General features: G+C 32.8%; 1 protein-coding gene and 1 pseudogene across 1 annotated transcript; one reads left to right on the forward strand and one right to left on the reverse strand.

Moving 5' to 3' along the window:
* The first annotated feature begins 1,053 nt into the window (after window positions 1-1,053).
* On the forward strand, window positions 1,054-6,145 carry LOC114931208 (cilia- and flagella-associated protein 53). The gene is made up of 2 exons (XM_029303173.2): window positions 1,054-1,481; window positions 4,589-6,145. The coding sequence occupies exons 1-2, from the start codon at window positions 1,208-1,210 to the stop codon at window positions 5,932-5,934; spliced, it is 1,620 nt and encodes a 539-aa protein (XP_029159006.2). The 5' UTR covers window positions 1,054-1,207; the 3' UTR covers window positions 5,935-6,145.
* Window positions 4,029-4,148, reverse strand: LOC114931209 (5S ribosomal RNA; annotated as a pseudogene).
* Window positions 6,146-15,596: the final 9,451 nt, after the last annotated feature.

Raw genomic sequence — 15,596 nt, forward strand, 5'->3', positions numbered from 1 at the left:
TTTCCAATTTTTTTTATTTCTCTGTTCTGTGCTCTGTTTTGTTCTTCAAAATTACCACTTTTTTACACTTTAAATAAACATTTTTTTTCAAAAAATTATATTCAAGTTTTATTAACTATTTTGTTCACAAAATACTATTTTTTACATATTTTACGAGTTTTTTAATCGATTTTTTACACAACTAACAACACAAGCGCGCGCTTCGCGCGCACCGTTAATATTATTTTAATTTTTCTATCGCACATATATCGCGAGACTTCCTGTGCAAATAATTTTTAGACTTCTTAAATAAATTAAATCTTAAATAATTTTTAGACTTCTTTTCATGCGAATTGTCAATTTGCAAATAACCGCAAATTAACACAAGTGACAGCTGCTCAAGACATGAAGAGAGCGCATTGAAAGAACCAATTGGCATCGCGGAAAAACGGCAATAATTAAAGCGTCACATGCCTTTTTTCAAATAGGAGAGACCCAGCAAACACCGATATATAATTGTTACATTGCTATAATAAAACGGAATATAACAGGTAATATAACGTGTACGTTACATGTAACATCCATGTTAGTTGTAATTTCTCACTCACAGATGTAACATTTTAATATAACATATATTACATTGTAGTTATATTGTAATTATACCAAATAGCACATTGATGTATTGATAAGTCAGTGCTATCTTGGGATATAATGACAATATAACTACTGTTATATTCCGTTTTATTATAGCAATGTAACAATTATATATCGGTGTTTGCTGGGATCTATGAGTGGGAAATTACAACTAACATATACGTTACATGTAACATGCTCAAGTACAATATATAACATTTATATACTGTGTTTGCTGGAGGATTTTATAACTAAATCTATTAATGTTTTTTATTTCTTAATTTTTTGTTATTTTGTTATATATTTTTTCCAGTGTTTATTCAAAAGGAGAGCAAAATGTGTTGGTTAGTGGAATAAATTTTGCACTTCCCATTTCTTTCTTCATTTCCCATTTTCTTCCATTCTCGAAGTTAATAATTCGATGAGAGAGCGCATCGTCATAGCAACCTCCATCGCAAACAAGCGAGAAGAAGGCAACAACAGGCATCCTATCGGATCCGTTGTATAATACACTGTTCGGAAAGGAGGTATCTCGTCGACCTCTGGCCCCTTTCGGGTCTTTTTTCCTCCGGTTTTTTTACGATTAACTCGAAAGATGAGTCTGGTTCCGTTACCTAAAGTACGGTGCGGTTCACCGAAAACGAGAAAGTATCCCGTTGACGTTCCCGGTACGGCAAATATATCTTACGGGCACAAGTTACGCGAACGCGAAAATTGCCAGGTCGCGAAGTACCATGGTAAATCTATCTTCGAGGGCTCGGAAGAGGTGGACAAGAGGGAATATGAGCAGTTCCTTAAGACGCTGGAATTCGAGAAGGAGACCGATCGGAAGATCAGGAACAAGAACCTTCGCCGACGAGTCCAACAAGGTACTGATCATTTCTTTTGCTACTTACTTGTACATAAAAGATAGGCAAAACAGATAAATCAATTTTCTTCATTTGTTCACTCTTCATATTCCTTCTATATTTGCAATTTTTGTAGCCATCACAAGCCCAAGAAGTGTCAAAATGATGTTAAATTCACGTCAAAATATGGTCAAAAGATGATCATTTTAGTTCGTCAAAATGACATCAAATTGCATAAAATGTTGATGTTATCTTGATGTTCACAATGAATAAAAAATAATAAAACAAAAAATAATAAAATAAAAAATAATTATTTTGTATTAAAAATAATTGAGATGCAAATTTAAGACATAAGCCGCTTAAAATAATATTTTAATCAACAATTTAGTTTTTAATTACAGATATTAACAGATAATGACAGATATTAATTGTACACAATCGTGGTTAAAATATATATGTATATAATATTGCGAAATGAACATATCAGATGTTTAGATATTCAAAGAGAATTGAAAAAATAGATCATTCGTCTATTCGGATACTTATCACTTAATTATCACTTTATTTTAATTCTTCTTATTTTTCTTTCAATTTTGACAAATTGCAACTGTATATAATCGCGATTGAGATATATGTGCATTTAATTTTGCAAAATTAATATCAGATATACAGATGTTCAAAAAGAATTTATTTTAAATGATAAGATTACATACTTTAGCCAACTGTACTTATTTATCATACTTAATCTTCTTCCAGTCTTCAATTTTGACAAATTGTAATTATACAGAATCGTGATTGAGATATATGTGTTTTTAATTTTGCAATATTAATATCAAATATATCAAACAGACGTTCAACAATTAAAGATAAAATAAAATTACACTTTATGCAGACAACTGTACTTATTTATCGCTTAATTTTTTTCCTCTTTTCTTTCAATTTTGACAGATATTAATTTTATATGATCGTGATTGAGATATAATGTAACGTTTAATTTCACAAAATTAATATCAATCATACAAATATTAAAAAAAATGGAAAAATATTATAATGTGTACTTTATCGAAGCAGCTATACTTATTTATTATACTTAGTTTCCATCTTATTTTTCTTTTAATTTTGACAGATATTAATTATACATAATCGTAATTGAGATATATGTGTTTAATTTATAATAAATATCAAACAAAATTATAATAAATATTAAACATATAAATGTTTTAAAAGAAAAAATTACATAGTTTATCCTGCACTTATTTATTACTTTGTTTACTTTTCCATTAATTTTGATAAATTGTAATTGTACATAATCACATAATTGACATTTATGTAGATATATTTAATTTTGCAAAATTAATATCAAACATAGAAGTTAAAAAAATTTGAAAAGAATAAGATATTATATATTTTATTTGGACAGCTGCATCACGCATTAACTTTCTTCTCATCTTTTCTTTAGTTTGGATATATTGTAATTGTACATAATTGTGATTGAGATATATGTATATTTAATTTTGCAAAATTAATATCAAACATAGACATTAAAAGGAATTTTTTAAATAAGATTACACACTTTATCCAGACAGATATGTATTTACTTATCACTTAATTTCACATAAATCTGTATCAACGCCTACTTGGACCCGGCATACAAACGTAATTTGCCGTTAAATGAGGCTAATTAGCAATCATTCAGAGAATGCTGACTGTGTCTGCTGTGCTCAGATGATTTTAAAATTATCTAGATAAAGATAAAACGAAAATGTGTAAATTTATCTTAGATAAGATGAAAATGATTTTGAATTTAAATATATCTAGATAAAAGATAAAATTATATAGCGATTTATCTAGATAACTTATTCCAGATAATTATATTTTTAAAATTCCTTATGTAAAAATAGTTGTAAACAAATGTAAATTATAAAAAGGATATAAAAATATATTCATACTTTTATTTGTAAATTTTTATCGCTTACTGCTTAAGTTCTACTCCTTCAGTACTTTTATTTATTATGACTGTAAACCATGTAAATTATTTGAATATAATTCTGGATAATTTAGTAAAGATAACATTTTTTTAAATCTAAGATGCAGATATAGATAAAATATATATTTTTATTATCTACATAAAGATAAGATGACATCAAAATTTCATCTAGATAATCATCTATATAATTTTATTTAGATAACAGCAAACTGTTTATTGACAAATGTTATTTATTAACTATTTATTAACTATGCAGAATGAAAAATTATTTACTAGAATTTTAGTATTTATAATAACAAACCTGGACTATACTATATATGTATATAAAAAACCAAGAAAGTTAAATAATTACAGTTTTTTTACCAGTTAAGTTAAATTGATCTAATACAAAAGATCGATAATAATTAGATGGATATTATTAAAATTTTAATAAAAAAATTAAATTAAAAATGTAAGGTTAATTTTTTTATTTAAAAAATAATATATTTATAAGTAAATAAAGTTATATTTAAAGGATAGAATTTAAGTAAATCCCTTTCTAAAAAAAGGCATGTAAAGTCAGAAAATTTCAAAAAAGAATTTGTCAACAACACACGGTGTTCCCAAGCGGTCTCCCATCTCAGTACTAATCGTGCTCAACGTTTCTTGACTGCGGTGATCAGACGAGAACCGGTACTTTAGAACGTGATTTGGCCGTTAACGAAAGAAAATCTTTTCTGTTACGTAAAAAATTAATAAAATTTTTTTAAATTTCTCTAACAGATCAATTATAATAATTTAATAAATAAAATTTAATAATTAATTAAAATTTCTATATTATATAATTAATAAAAGAAGAGACAGTAGAATCAGATAAAATTTCTCAATATTTTTTCATAGCTGCATATATTTAGAGAGCAAAAATATTTCAGAAAAAAACGCGTGTGTCCCTTTTTAAAGTAATTAAGTATAAAAAAATAAATTTAATTAAATATACCTTTTGTATCAAGGGCTATTAAATATTAATATTTACAATAAAAAAGATTATCTCGAAATAGAAAGAGTTAAATAAAAATAAAACATTGAAATAATTGATAAATAAATAAGAATGAAAATTTGTCGATAAAACAGTCAGCATCCCCTTAAATCTCCTAATCCTCAGACATGTCTGCGTACGAGGAGAACTTGGAAAGGCGTCGGGAGAAGCTGCGCGATCTCGTGTGGAGCGAGGAGACGCGTTATTCGAAGGAACTCGCGGAAGAGACGAGAAAGGCCGAGGACTCGCGGCTCGAAGGGATGCGCGCGAGAACGCAGGAGCTGTGGAAACAGCGGGAGGAGGCTCGCGAGGCGACGGTTGCCGCCAAACGGATGCAGCAGTACCTGGCCACGTGTCCGGACGTCAAGCTCGAACTGTCAAGGAGACGCGCGATCGATGCGAAGCGGTGCAACGTGACGCAAATAGCGGACAACGAGGCGAAGAGGTCAGCCGAGAGGGACCTGGACCAGTTGTGGCATCAGCTGATGCTGAGGGAGCTCGAGGCGAAGAAGCGCGAGGAGACGAAGGAGTCCGAGAGACGAGCCTTGGCCAAGCGGGAAACGTCGCTAGCTCTCAGTAGGCAACTGGAGGACCGATTAGTCCTGGTGGAAGAGGAAAAGAAGCGGGTCCTGCAGGATGAACGGGAGCAACTGGAGCGATTATGGGACGAGGTGCGTCAGGCGGAACTGCGGAACCTCGAAGCGGAGAGACAGAAGCGGGAGATACTGAAGAGGGACCTGGAGGAGCAGATCCTGACGGCGAAGAGGTTGCTCGTCGAGCGCGCCCGCGAGGAAGCCGCGGTGGACCGCGGCTTCAGGAGACTAGTGGAGGAGGACCTGGCCAGGGAGAAGGCGGAGACGAAACAAAACACGGCGGCCCTTCGGGCGGAACTGCTGGCTTATCTGGGGTACCTGGAGGACCTGCGGCAAGAAGAAGCGAGACGGAACCTAGAGGTTGAGGTCATCATCGAGCAATCGCACGAGGACATCCAGGCACGACGCGAGCTTGCGATGAAGAGATTCAAGGAAGCTCGTCAGCGAGTCGCCCAAGAGGTTCTTCGGGGTCGAGAGGAGCAGCTGAGGGTGAAACGGGAGGCGGAGGAAGAAGACCGGCGATTAAAAGTGGAGGAAAGAGAAGCCGTGAAAAAGCGGGTCCAGATGGACGCCAACTTGATGGCGACGGAGAAGGAGGAAAATCGACAAAGGGCGCTTTGTTACGGATTGGAGCTCCAGGAGCAGCACAGGTCTGTCCAGGAGACGAAACTCCGCGAGTCCGAAGAGGACCGGAGATACCATCGGGAGGAGGCTACGAGACGGGCTGATGAGTATCAACGGCTCACGGAGGAGTTACTCAAGGCTTCCGAAAACATCACGCCGCACCCGTTTAAGGTTCTTCTGAAGGAGTGCGCCGAACGTCGCGCGGCGGAGAGGGAAAGGCATCATTACTGTCCTCCGGTTTTGACTTCCGCGTAACTGGGGCGGAGGATCAGCTGGGTAGATCAGTGAGTACATTATCGGTGTTGCTGAATTTAATTTATAACCGTAAGGATGTGAGGTAAGGTTGTAGAATTTTTGAGATATTAATGACATTGGAGAAATATAAGAATTTTTAAGGGGATTCTAAACGTGCTTGAGAAGTCTGTTGTTTTTTTTCCCTGTTTTATCGACAAAATGTGAGGTTAGATAAACTATCAATCTATTTATTGACTGTACGGATTGTTTTTTACTTGAAATTAAAGCGCTTCGCTCTTTGTTAATATTAATACTTTAATTTGTAATAGAGGGAAAAGATTCATCAATCTGTATCGTCTTGCTGCTTAGAATTCATAATTCTGTAATCGAGATATATGAGACTATACAAATTGATAAATCTTTTTGCTGTACAAATTAAAGTATTAATATTAAAGTATTAATTAATTAAAAGAGCCGATCTAATATTCTTATTATTGTTTAAAGTATTAATGGTAACAAAGGGCAAAGCGCTCTAATTTCAGGTAAAAACAATCCGTATCGCCAATAAATAGATTTATAGTTTATCTAACCTCACATTTTGTCGATAAAACAGGAAAAAAACAATTTTTCGACATTTAGAATCCCTTTAATGCATAATTGAGTGTGCACTTTGTGCTTATATTATATTCTGTGTGGAAAAAAATATATATACAATTAAAAAGAATACAAAAAAAGATATAATTTATTAAATCCTGCACCCCTCTTTTTAATATTCTATTACTCTGTAGTCACATAAAATCATACAATCAGTTTCATTTTTCTGTTTTATTACTAATTTTAGTTAAAATATTTTTCATGAATAATTAATAGAATTTATAGATAATACTTAATTTAATAATTATTTTTTAATCGTGTTTCGCTGATGTATCTATATATATGTTTATTAATACTTCATTGTTTCATATGTGTATATATATTAATTTTTTTATATAAAATATAACTATAGTGCGACATCCTGTTTTTTAGTTCGTCATATAATAAATATATATTTCGTAATAAAAAAATATTGCTGCTACATCGTAATTAAAAAATATTAGTAATAGGTCGATGTAGATTGATTTGCAGCCATTTATCTTTACTAGAATATTGCATTCGCAATAAATATAATTTCAAGATATATATATCACTTTTAACGTCGTCCGGGTTTCACAAAAATATACTCCATCGAAAAATTTGATACTATCCATGTATATATGCAATATTTTTTATGAAAATAATTAAATGTTACAAAAATTCTATTAAAAAAATAGATTATTTAGAAATGTATAATTTTAAAATTATATTATTTGCATGTTTTTTAGTAATATATTTTTTACATTTTTTGACATGTAAGTTGTCAATATTTATTTTTATATGTTTGCTTTCCGCCTTTTTCTCCTTTTCTCCTTTATTAGTTAATTATATTTTATAGATTATAGATTGTATTATATTAATATTTTAGATTTTATAGATTATATTACATATTATAAATTATATTTTATTGATAAATTATATATTATATTATATGAATTATATTAATTGACCATATTCTCCTTTTTTCTTATTGTCAATTATCAATATTATATTTTTTATCAAACCTAAAACCTGTTTTGGAAACATCCAAAAGAGAACAGAACAGTCAAAATGTCAATTTGACGTCATATTGACTAAATTTATGTCATTTTTTGATCATGGAAATCTCGATCTCGGAGATGACTAAAAAATTACTTTTTATATTGACTTTTTTCTTGACCTTTATAATTTTTAGAAAATGTGAGGTATGTTTCTCGACTGTGTATATACAACGGTTATTATTATGAAGACAATTAAAAATTAAGATTTTTCATATTCAGATATTATTGCAATTCGCAGAAGAGCTGAGTTATTGTATTAAAAACGAAATTGTTGATTAAAATATTATTTTAAGCGGCTTACGTCTTAAATTTGCATCTCAATTATTTTTAATACAAAATAATAATTTTTCATTGTGAACATCAAGATAATATCAAAATTTTATGCAACTTGATATCATTTTGATGACGACCTAAAATGAACGATATTTTGACATCAATTTGACATTTCTGTCCTCCTTGGGATTTTCTCCATTTCGCGAGTAACTTGTTTCTTCTGCGGACAATTAATTACGAAAAAAAACTTGCGCGTATCATTAATAAATGATATAAATAACAAGTATCTGGCGCGCAAAATTAGGAACATAATCCGCTCGAATATCGGATATACTCTGCCGATCGAAAAAAAATCTCCTCCTTGTAACTCGACCTGCAGTTGGCACTCGGGATCAGAGATTCACTCGATACATTCCTACCATCCGTCGGATGCTGCGGGTCCAGCGGCGAGAAGAACGAGAGATCTGCTTAGGCGGTACAGGTTTATCGACGGGAAACCGCGTTCTCTCTTCGCGCGGAATTTAACGCACGTGAGATCGGCAGGGCTGCAACGCATCCAATATTAAAATCTCGTTGTCTCTGCCTCGCAGAAAATTCGACGGAAGCGGCCCTCAAGCTTTTCGCGGCCGATCTAATGATTCCGCGCATCTCTTGTATATACATGTATTAATAGACGGGACGACGACGAGAAATTATGATGAAGGCTTAAGAGAGCGGATGCAATTTCTCTCCCTCCCAAATGTTATATACGGAGTCTTTGGCCGGGGCATTTTGACGTAATTCGCTCGAGAGCTGTTTCTCTCTCTCTCTCTCTCTTTCTCGGGAAAATGAAATGTACATATATTACATTAAAATGCGCAGCGCATTAAATCAAGATTTGCCGCTGCAATTGTGCTCTCGCGTATGTGATCTGTACGATATATGTATATATATATATTTATATATATATATATATATATATAGAGAGAGAGAGAGAGAGATCGGCATATAAATTTTCATTAAATGCGGACAACTGAGATGACATTTTATCGGTCGGAAGTGCTTTAGAGGAAAAGCTAAGAAGAATTTGCTAGATATTTTCTATGCTTCGATTTTACACTGCTTTTTTTCGCACGAATAATCGACTTATCAAGTGAAAGAGAGCGTGCATTAAACATTTTTAAAAGCATAGGTATTGTTTGAGATTGTCGGGAATATTGAGGAATTTTTTATCTTTGCTATTTGTATTGTAGATTATTATTTATTGTCATTTCGCTTTGCTTTGTAAAATGCTCGTTAAATTGATATTTTAAATATTTTAATACATTTGTTTTTATTCAGAAGATCGTAATGTGTTATTAAATATTATTTGACTGATCAGATTTAGTTAATCATTCATATTCGATAGCATATTATTTTTATTTTGTTTTTATTTATGAACAGATGAGATATAAATATCAATTTTTTGTAAAGAATAAAATAATAAAACTTAAAATATACAACTAATCGTGCTTACAATTTTACAAAATCTTTTATTTAGTTGCTTTTTTATTTATATAAATGTATTTAAATGGAAGCGATATAAATATTAAATTCTGTAAAACCAAAAGAAGTTAAATAATGCAATTTAAAACACCATTGATCAAATTTATATACAATTTTAAAATCTTTTATTTTTGATCATATAAAGCTTTTTTACTTAAAATCTAAGCCGATCTTTAACCAATTACATTCAAATCTGGGAGAACATATTTTTATTTATATGTATTATATATATAAATTATAAATGAAGCGACATAAATATCAATTCTGTAAAACTAAAGAGAGAAAAAAATATTAAGAATTTTAAAATAATAAATACAATAAATAAATAAAAAATATAATTTATAATTTTTAAATCTTTTATTTTTAATATTCGAAATAACATATGATAACCCTAATATCACGATTCACGTAAAATTCTTCTACATAAAATCGATACTAAATTTTTTAATTTAAATATAAATGGAAGCAATGTAATAAATATCAACTCTGTAAAACCAAAAAAAAAAAAAAAAAATAAATAAAGACAAATAATCGAATTTACAAATTTTAAATCTTTTATATTCGAAACGCGACACTTAAATCGCGGATTCGTGCCGAGCTCTTCCACTCCAGGTCACTCGACATAAGAAAGACTCGCCCCTCGTAGCGTAATCGCCTTTTCCCCGATATCTGCCTCTTTTTTTTCAGCGCGATTTCACCCGGGAGTACATATCGGTCGACTTTTTCTCCCGCATCGTCGAGCATTCCACTCGCTCGTTGCACGTTAAACAATCCCCGGCACGTTACGTATATACATCCGAGCCTATATACATGGATACGTACATTCATACATATTACATGCGTGCGTATATGAATACGCAACGTCAGCTTAATACACCGTAGACGGCCGGTTCGTGATTGATCGAACCGCGCCGGCGGCCAGACAGCGCAGTTTGTCTCAGAGATTCCACCCCCGGAGGTTAGGGGGTTGCTTGCCGTTGATTGACTCGGGCATCGAGACTCGCGTAAGAGGTCACGAAGCCCCGATCGGGTCGTTGAGATCGGCCCGGGAGCGACAGGATTTTTTCCCGACGAAATTATTTCACTCGGTCGCCCGAAGACAGGCGCACCTGCGCGCGATTATCGGTGAACAAGGCCGGTCGCGGAGAGGACAAAGGCGAAGGAGGGAGGAAAGAAAGCAGAAGACAGAAGGAAAGGGAGGGTTGCGCGCGCGAGAGAAGCGAATGGACTCTGCCTCCGGGGATGTTCTTTTGACAGTCATGTCGCTGTCGTCTCCTAAGGTCCCCCAGCGGCGTTGCATTAATCTTCTTCTTCCGACCTCGCCTTATTGAAAATTCTACAGAGCGCTTCACAGTTTTTGCCACGGACGTCTTTTATACCACCACCACCACCAGCAAGCTTCCTCTACCCCAGCTTGAGCTGCCCTCCGCCGTCTCGACGTGCGTCTTCACGTCTCACCCGGAGGGAGGAGCGTCTTGCCGAAGCTAGTGTCCGTCGAACGTCCCGACACGGTGATCGATAACGTTATCAATCACCGGTATCGGTGAGTCCCCAACCCTCAACCAATGTGGCTACACCTACGCACATTACGCGCACCTCGGTGAACGCGAATGCCTGGCCTGAAATGCTGAAGGTGCACCCCGATATATTCGCGATAAACGCGGTTATCTGGTTCATGGGAAGATACAGGGGGTAGACAACATAATGTGAACATCTGTGAAAGAGGGGTATTTATATGTGTTTGTTAATAAAATGGGCTACCATTTGTGCCTTTTTTCTAATTGGAATGTTGTCTCATTCTTGTATCTGCTAATTGCTTTGTTGAAGGAGGAAATGTGTTTATCACTTTTTCAAAATTGCCGACTGTCCGTTGATATTAAGCTATTAAGATGTTTAAATATTCTCGCTGGCCAGCATAATTACTAAATTTGAATATCATTGAGCCAATTAAACGTTTTTTCAATCTCTTCTCCAAAACTGTTTATGGTATAGTGGTTCGATGATAATTGGGTTTGGTAATTATGCTGGCCAGGGAGAGTGTTTGGGCATTTTAATGGCTTAATATTATCGAACTGTGGGCAGTTTTGAAGAAGATTGAGAAGCGGATTTCCTCCTTCAACATCTATCTCTAGGGCAATTGGCGGATGGAAGAATGAGATAACATTGGAAAGGGGGCAAATGGTGGCCCAACATTTAATTAATGTACAGATATAAATACCTCTCTTTCACAGGTGTTTACATTATTTTGTCTACCCCCTGTATCTTCCCGAGGAAGTGGAGGAATATTTCGGGCCAAGTATATCGGATTAACTCGTTCTGCCGCAAATAGGATGACGCGCGCGAACGCTCATCAGGCCGGAAGTGGGGACCAGGGCCAAAGGGATACGCTGATGGGGTCTACTCGATGGGAATTAGCGAACCATAAATATCAATACGGAGTGTATCTCCCGGCAAATCGATATTCTTCGAGTATAGTAGGTCGATGGGCAGCGGATGATGTAAAAGCCGGCCACTTATCGGCTTTTCGCTTAGTGCCGTTTACACAATCGCCAACCAGTTTTAAGTCGCTCCTTGATACCAGGGCAAATATCAATATGGAAATATTGAGTCAATAAGACGCGCTTATTTCTCTTTTTATTGGATTAAAATTGGATTAATTAGGTTAAAAAGTTAACGCCAGTGTTGTCCTTAGACGATTTTAAAATTAACTAAAGATAAGATAAAAATGTGTATATTTATCTTAGATAAGATGAAGATGATTTTGATTTAAATATATCTAGATAAAAAATAGAATTATATGGCGACTTATTTAGATAATAATTTTTAAAACTGCTTATGTAAATACACAAAAAAAATGTAAATTATAAAAACAATATAAAAATATATGTATTCATATTTTTATTTATAAATTATCGCTTATTGCTTAAATTCTACTATTTAAGTATTTTTATGTTATTATTCTAAAATTATCTGAAAATTATTCCACTAGATAATTTAGTAAAAACAATAATTTTTTTTAATCTAAGATGCAGATATAGATAATACATATTTTTATTATCTTTATAAAGATAAGATGATGCCAAAGTTTCATCTAGATGATCATTTATATAATTTTATTTAGATAATGACAAACATTGGTTAACGCGTACTTTAAAATAGAAGTTGAAAAGGACAGATACATCTTTAATTATATTCAACGAATAAAGAATATATGTATGTATACATAATTCCAATTAAAAAAAATTTACGCGAGATATTGAAACTGATTAGAAAGAAAGTTGTCGATGAAAATAAGATAAGATAATTGCACTTTTTTATAACAATATTAAACCTTATAGGAATTTTTTCTTTGAAATTGTTGCATATTTTTTATTAAAGTAATAGATTTCGCTGCGTTATTGAATTTCATATTAATAACCATTTGTTTGGTTTTTAAAATTTAATGTTTAAAAATTCTTTTTACTTTTGTTTTGAGTTTTTCTGTTTCAAAATAATAATAAAAAGAAATTATTTACGCACGTAGCGTATATTTTAAATAAATATTTATTGAGTAACATAATAATTAATTATATATACAATTAATTAAATAATGGTACAAATATGCAATTTTTGCATTATTATTCGGTTAATTGTATAATATATAGAATATTATGAAAATGTACAATTATACATATGCTGTCTAAATATTATATATACAATATTTGTACTATTATTTAGTTAATTATATTTAATCAGTTACTCAATTAGCGCATATTCGAGAAGTAATAACATCATTAATTAAAATAATAATTACACGCAACATATATAATTCCTTTATACTGTTACTTTGAAACAGAAAACACAAAACAACAGTAAGTTAAATTACATAATTATGATGTTAAATACTATATTTGCACTATTATTTGAAAGTGCATAATTATCCATTATTTGGACAAAAATTGAATATATAAGCTTACATAATCGCTTTGTAATTTTAATCGTCAAACACATACGAACAAAATTCCACACACACACATATATATATATATATATATATATATATGTATATACATACAGCTTTTTACCTATTTTACTCGAGAATTCAAAGTATCACTTTCTTAGGGAGAGAGAGTAGATTGAGAAAACTTTCTTCTCTCTCTCTCTCTCTCTTTCTCTCTGCCTTCGCCTTTAATCAGAAAAGTTGGAAAAATCCGAACAACCTCCGGAACCGTCGGGGCGTAAAGCACACCGAAAGGGTTAATTAATAAACGCAACGCGTTTCTCTCAGCCCCCCTCTGCCCCCTCCTGCCCCCCCCCCCCCCAACCGAAAATCGATGTCGTTCGCGAAGCGTGTCCTTGGCTGTTTTAGAGAAAACTTTTTCGAATTTTTTTTTTTGTTTTGTCGCACCCCTTTTCTCCGTGAAAGCGCTTTGCAGGAAGCATTAGTACACTCGGAGGCATGTCATATCCTACCATCAGCGACGTAGATTAATGTTACGCGGCCGCGACGGCAAAGATTGTCGGCGCTTTTCACGGGAAATTCCTGTATTTATGATGATAAGCCTGATTTCAACAACTTCTCGCCACCTCGTCGAACGCCATAGAAATTTCGATAAAATACACGCGACAATAAAATGATTCCCGTGTTACGTTCACGACGACTCGAGGCGAATCGTCGACGTGACGTCAGCAGGGGAGAGAAAGATGATTTATAGCCCGCGTGGCAGTTCGTTCGGGGACCGATAGCCGGGAAATAGTCACGACTCTCTAATGTAAGATTACGGGGCTCGGCCTTAAGCCGAGCTTAATTCGAGGTCCTTTTGTGTGTGAACCCGCGTGCCGCATCCGTGATACGCCGCGAAAATCAAGCAAAGCCGATGTAATTTCTTTTTTTACCTTCTTAAAAAGGGATGGAGTGTGTTAGTGTTTCTTCTTTGAAAAATAATCCTATCTTGTATCTTGTATTTCATACAGGTATTTGTAGCTTGTATATTCAGCTGTTATCTGAATAATAAATTATAGAAATCATTTAGATGACCCGGGAAAAAATTGTGTATTATATAAATAATTGTATAATTATACATTTAATCGTAAAATTATATGTGAAATATGTCCATTTTTATACATAATTATATAAATTTATATATAAATTATAAGGATTCATATATGTCAAATTATATATGAAACATAATTTTGCGATTATATGTATAATTTTATATATTTCTATTGTATATAATTTTATATTGTTATATATAAACAATTTTTTCCCGGAGAAATTTTGATTATCTTTATTTATTATAGATAATAAAAATATCTATTATATATAGCTGCATCTTGGATGAAAAAAAGTGTTCTTCACTAAATTATCTAGAATAATGTTCAGATAATTTGATTTAGAGTCACATAAAAATATTTAAGTAATAAAATTTAAGCATTAAGCGCGATAAAAACTTACCTGTATAAATAAAAATATGAATATATTTCGGTCTGAAAAATAATATTATCTGGAAATTATCTAGACGAATCGGCATATAATTTTATCTCTTTCATCTAAATATATTTAAAACATTATCTTCATTTTATCTAAGATAAATTTACACATTTTTATCTCATCTTTATTTAGCTAATTTTAAAATCATCTAAGCTCAACATTGCTTGTATTTCATACATTTCGTCTCTTTTTCTCTTCTTTTCCCCCTCTTCCATCCCTCCTCTCTTTCTATTTTTTTTACGTAGTTTTATGTAATTTTCTAATTATGCTTTTTGCCTATTTAAATGAGCGCGATTTTTTCACGCTGTTTTAATAAAAATGGGATTATAAATTAAGTAAAAGCGTTTATCATACATATATTTAAGCAAGATAATTTCCGGTGATTTTAAGCAGCTATTAATTTCACTGGTGTATATTTTCATTGAAAGTGAACTTGTAGGAACCTTTTTAATAATGGTTTTACCCATCCGTACATTAAATTCTCTCGCATTTAATTTCGTATTATTAAAGCTGTCAAAAGAGAGCACAAGAATCGCGCGCGCACACACACGAAAGCTTATATATTCTTGTATACATTATGTCTTATAGTTAATGCGCCCCTGCACTTACATTAGGGAAATTCGATTCTCCCCTATTGAAATGAACTTTACATTGTATTACCGATTATATGCATTTTAAATCGAGTAAGAACGCATTTTGCGTAAACTGATTACCGCATTTTTACTCTCCGCAGCATCCGGAGG

This window comes from Nylanderia fulva, unplaced genomic scaffold (genome assembly GCF_048542155.1).
Source record: "Nylanderia fulva isolate GAGA-0341 unplaced genomic scaffold, ASM4854215v1 Scaffold53, whole genome shotgun sequence".
In the NCBI taxonomy this organism is placed as follows: domain Eukaryota; kingdom Metazoa; phylum Arthropoda; class Insecta; order Hymenoptera; family Formicidae; genus Nylanderia; species Nylanderia fulva.

Excerpts from the sequence above, each read along its gene's own strand:
- LOC114931208 (XM_029303173.2), top strand. The coding sequence starts at position 1,208 with ATGAGTCTGGTTCCGTTACCTAAAGTACGGTGCGGTTCACCGAAAACG. Across the intron at positions 1,482-4,588 it reads TCGCCGACGAGTCCAACAAG|ACATGTCTGCGTACGAGGAG; the intron begins GTACTGATCATT and ends CCTAATCCTCAG.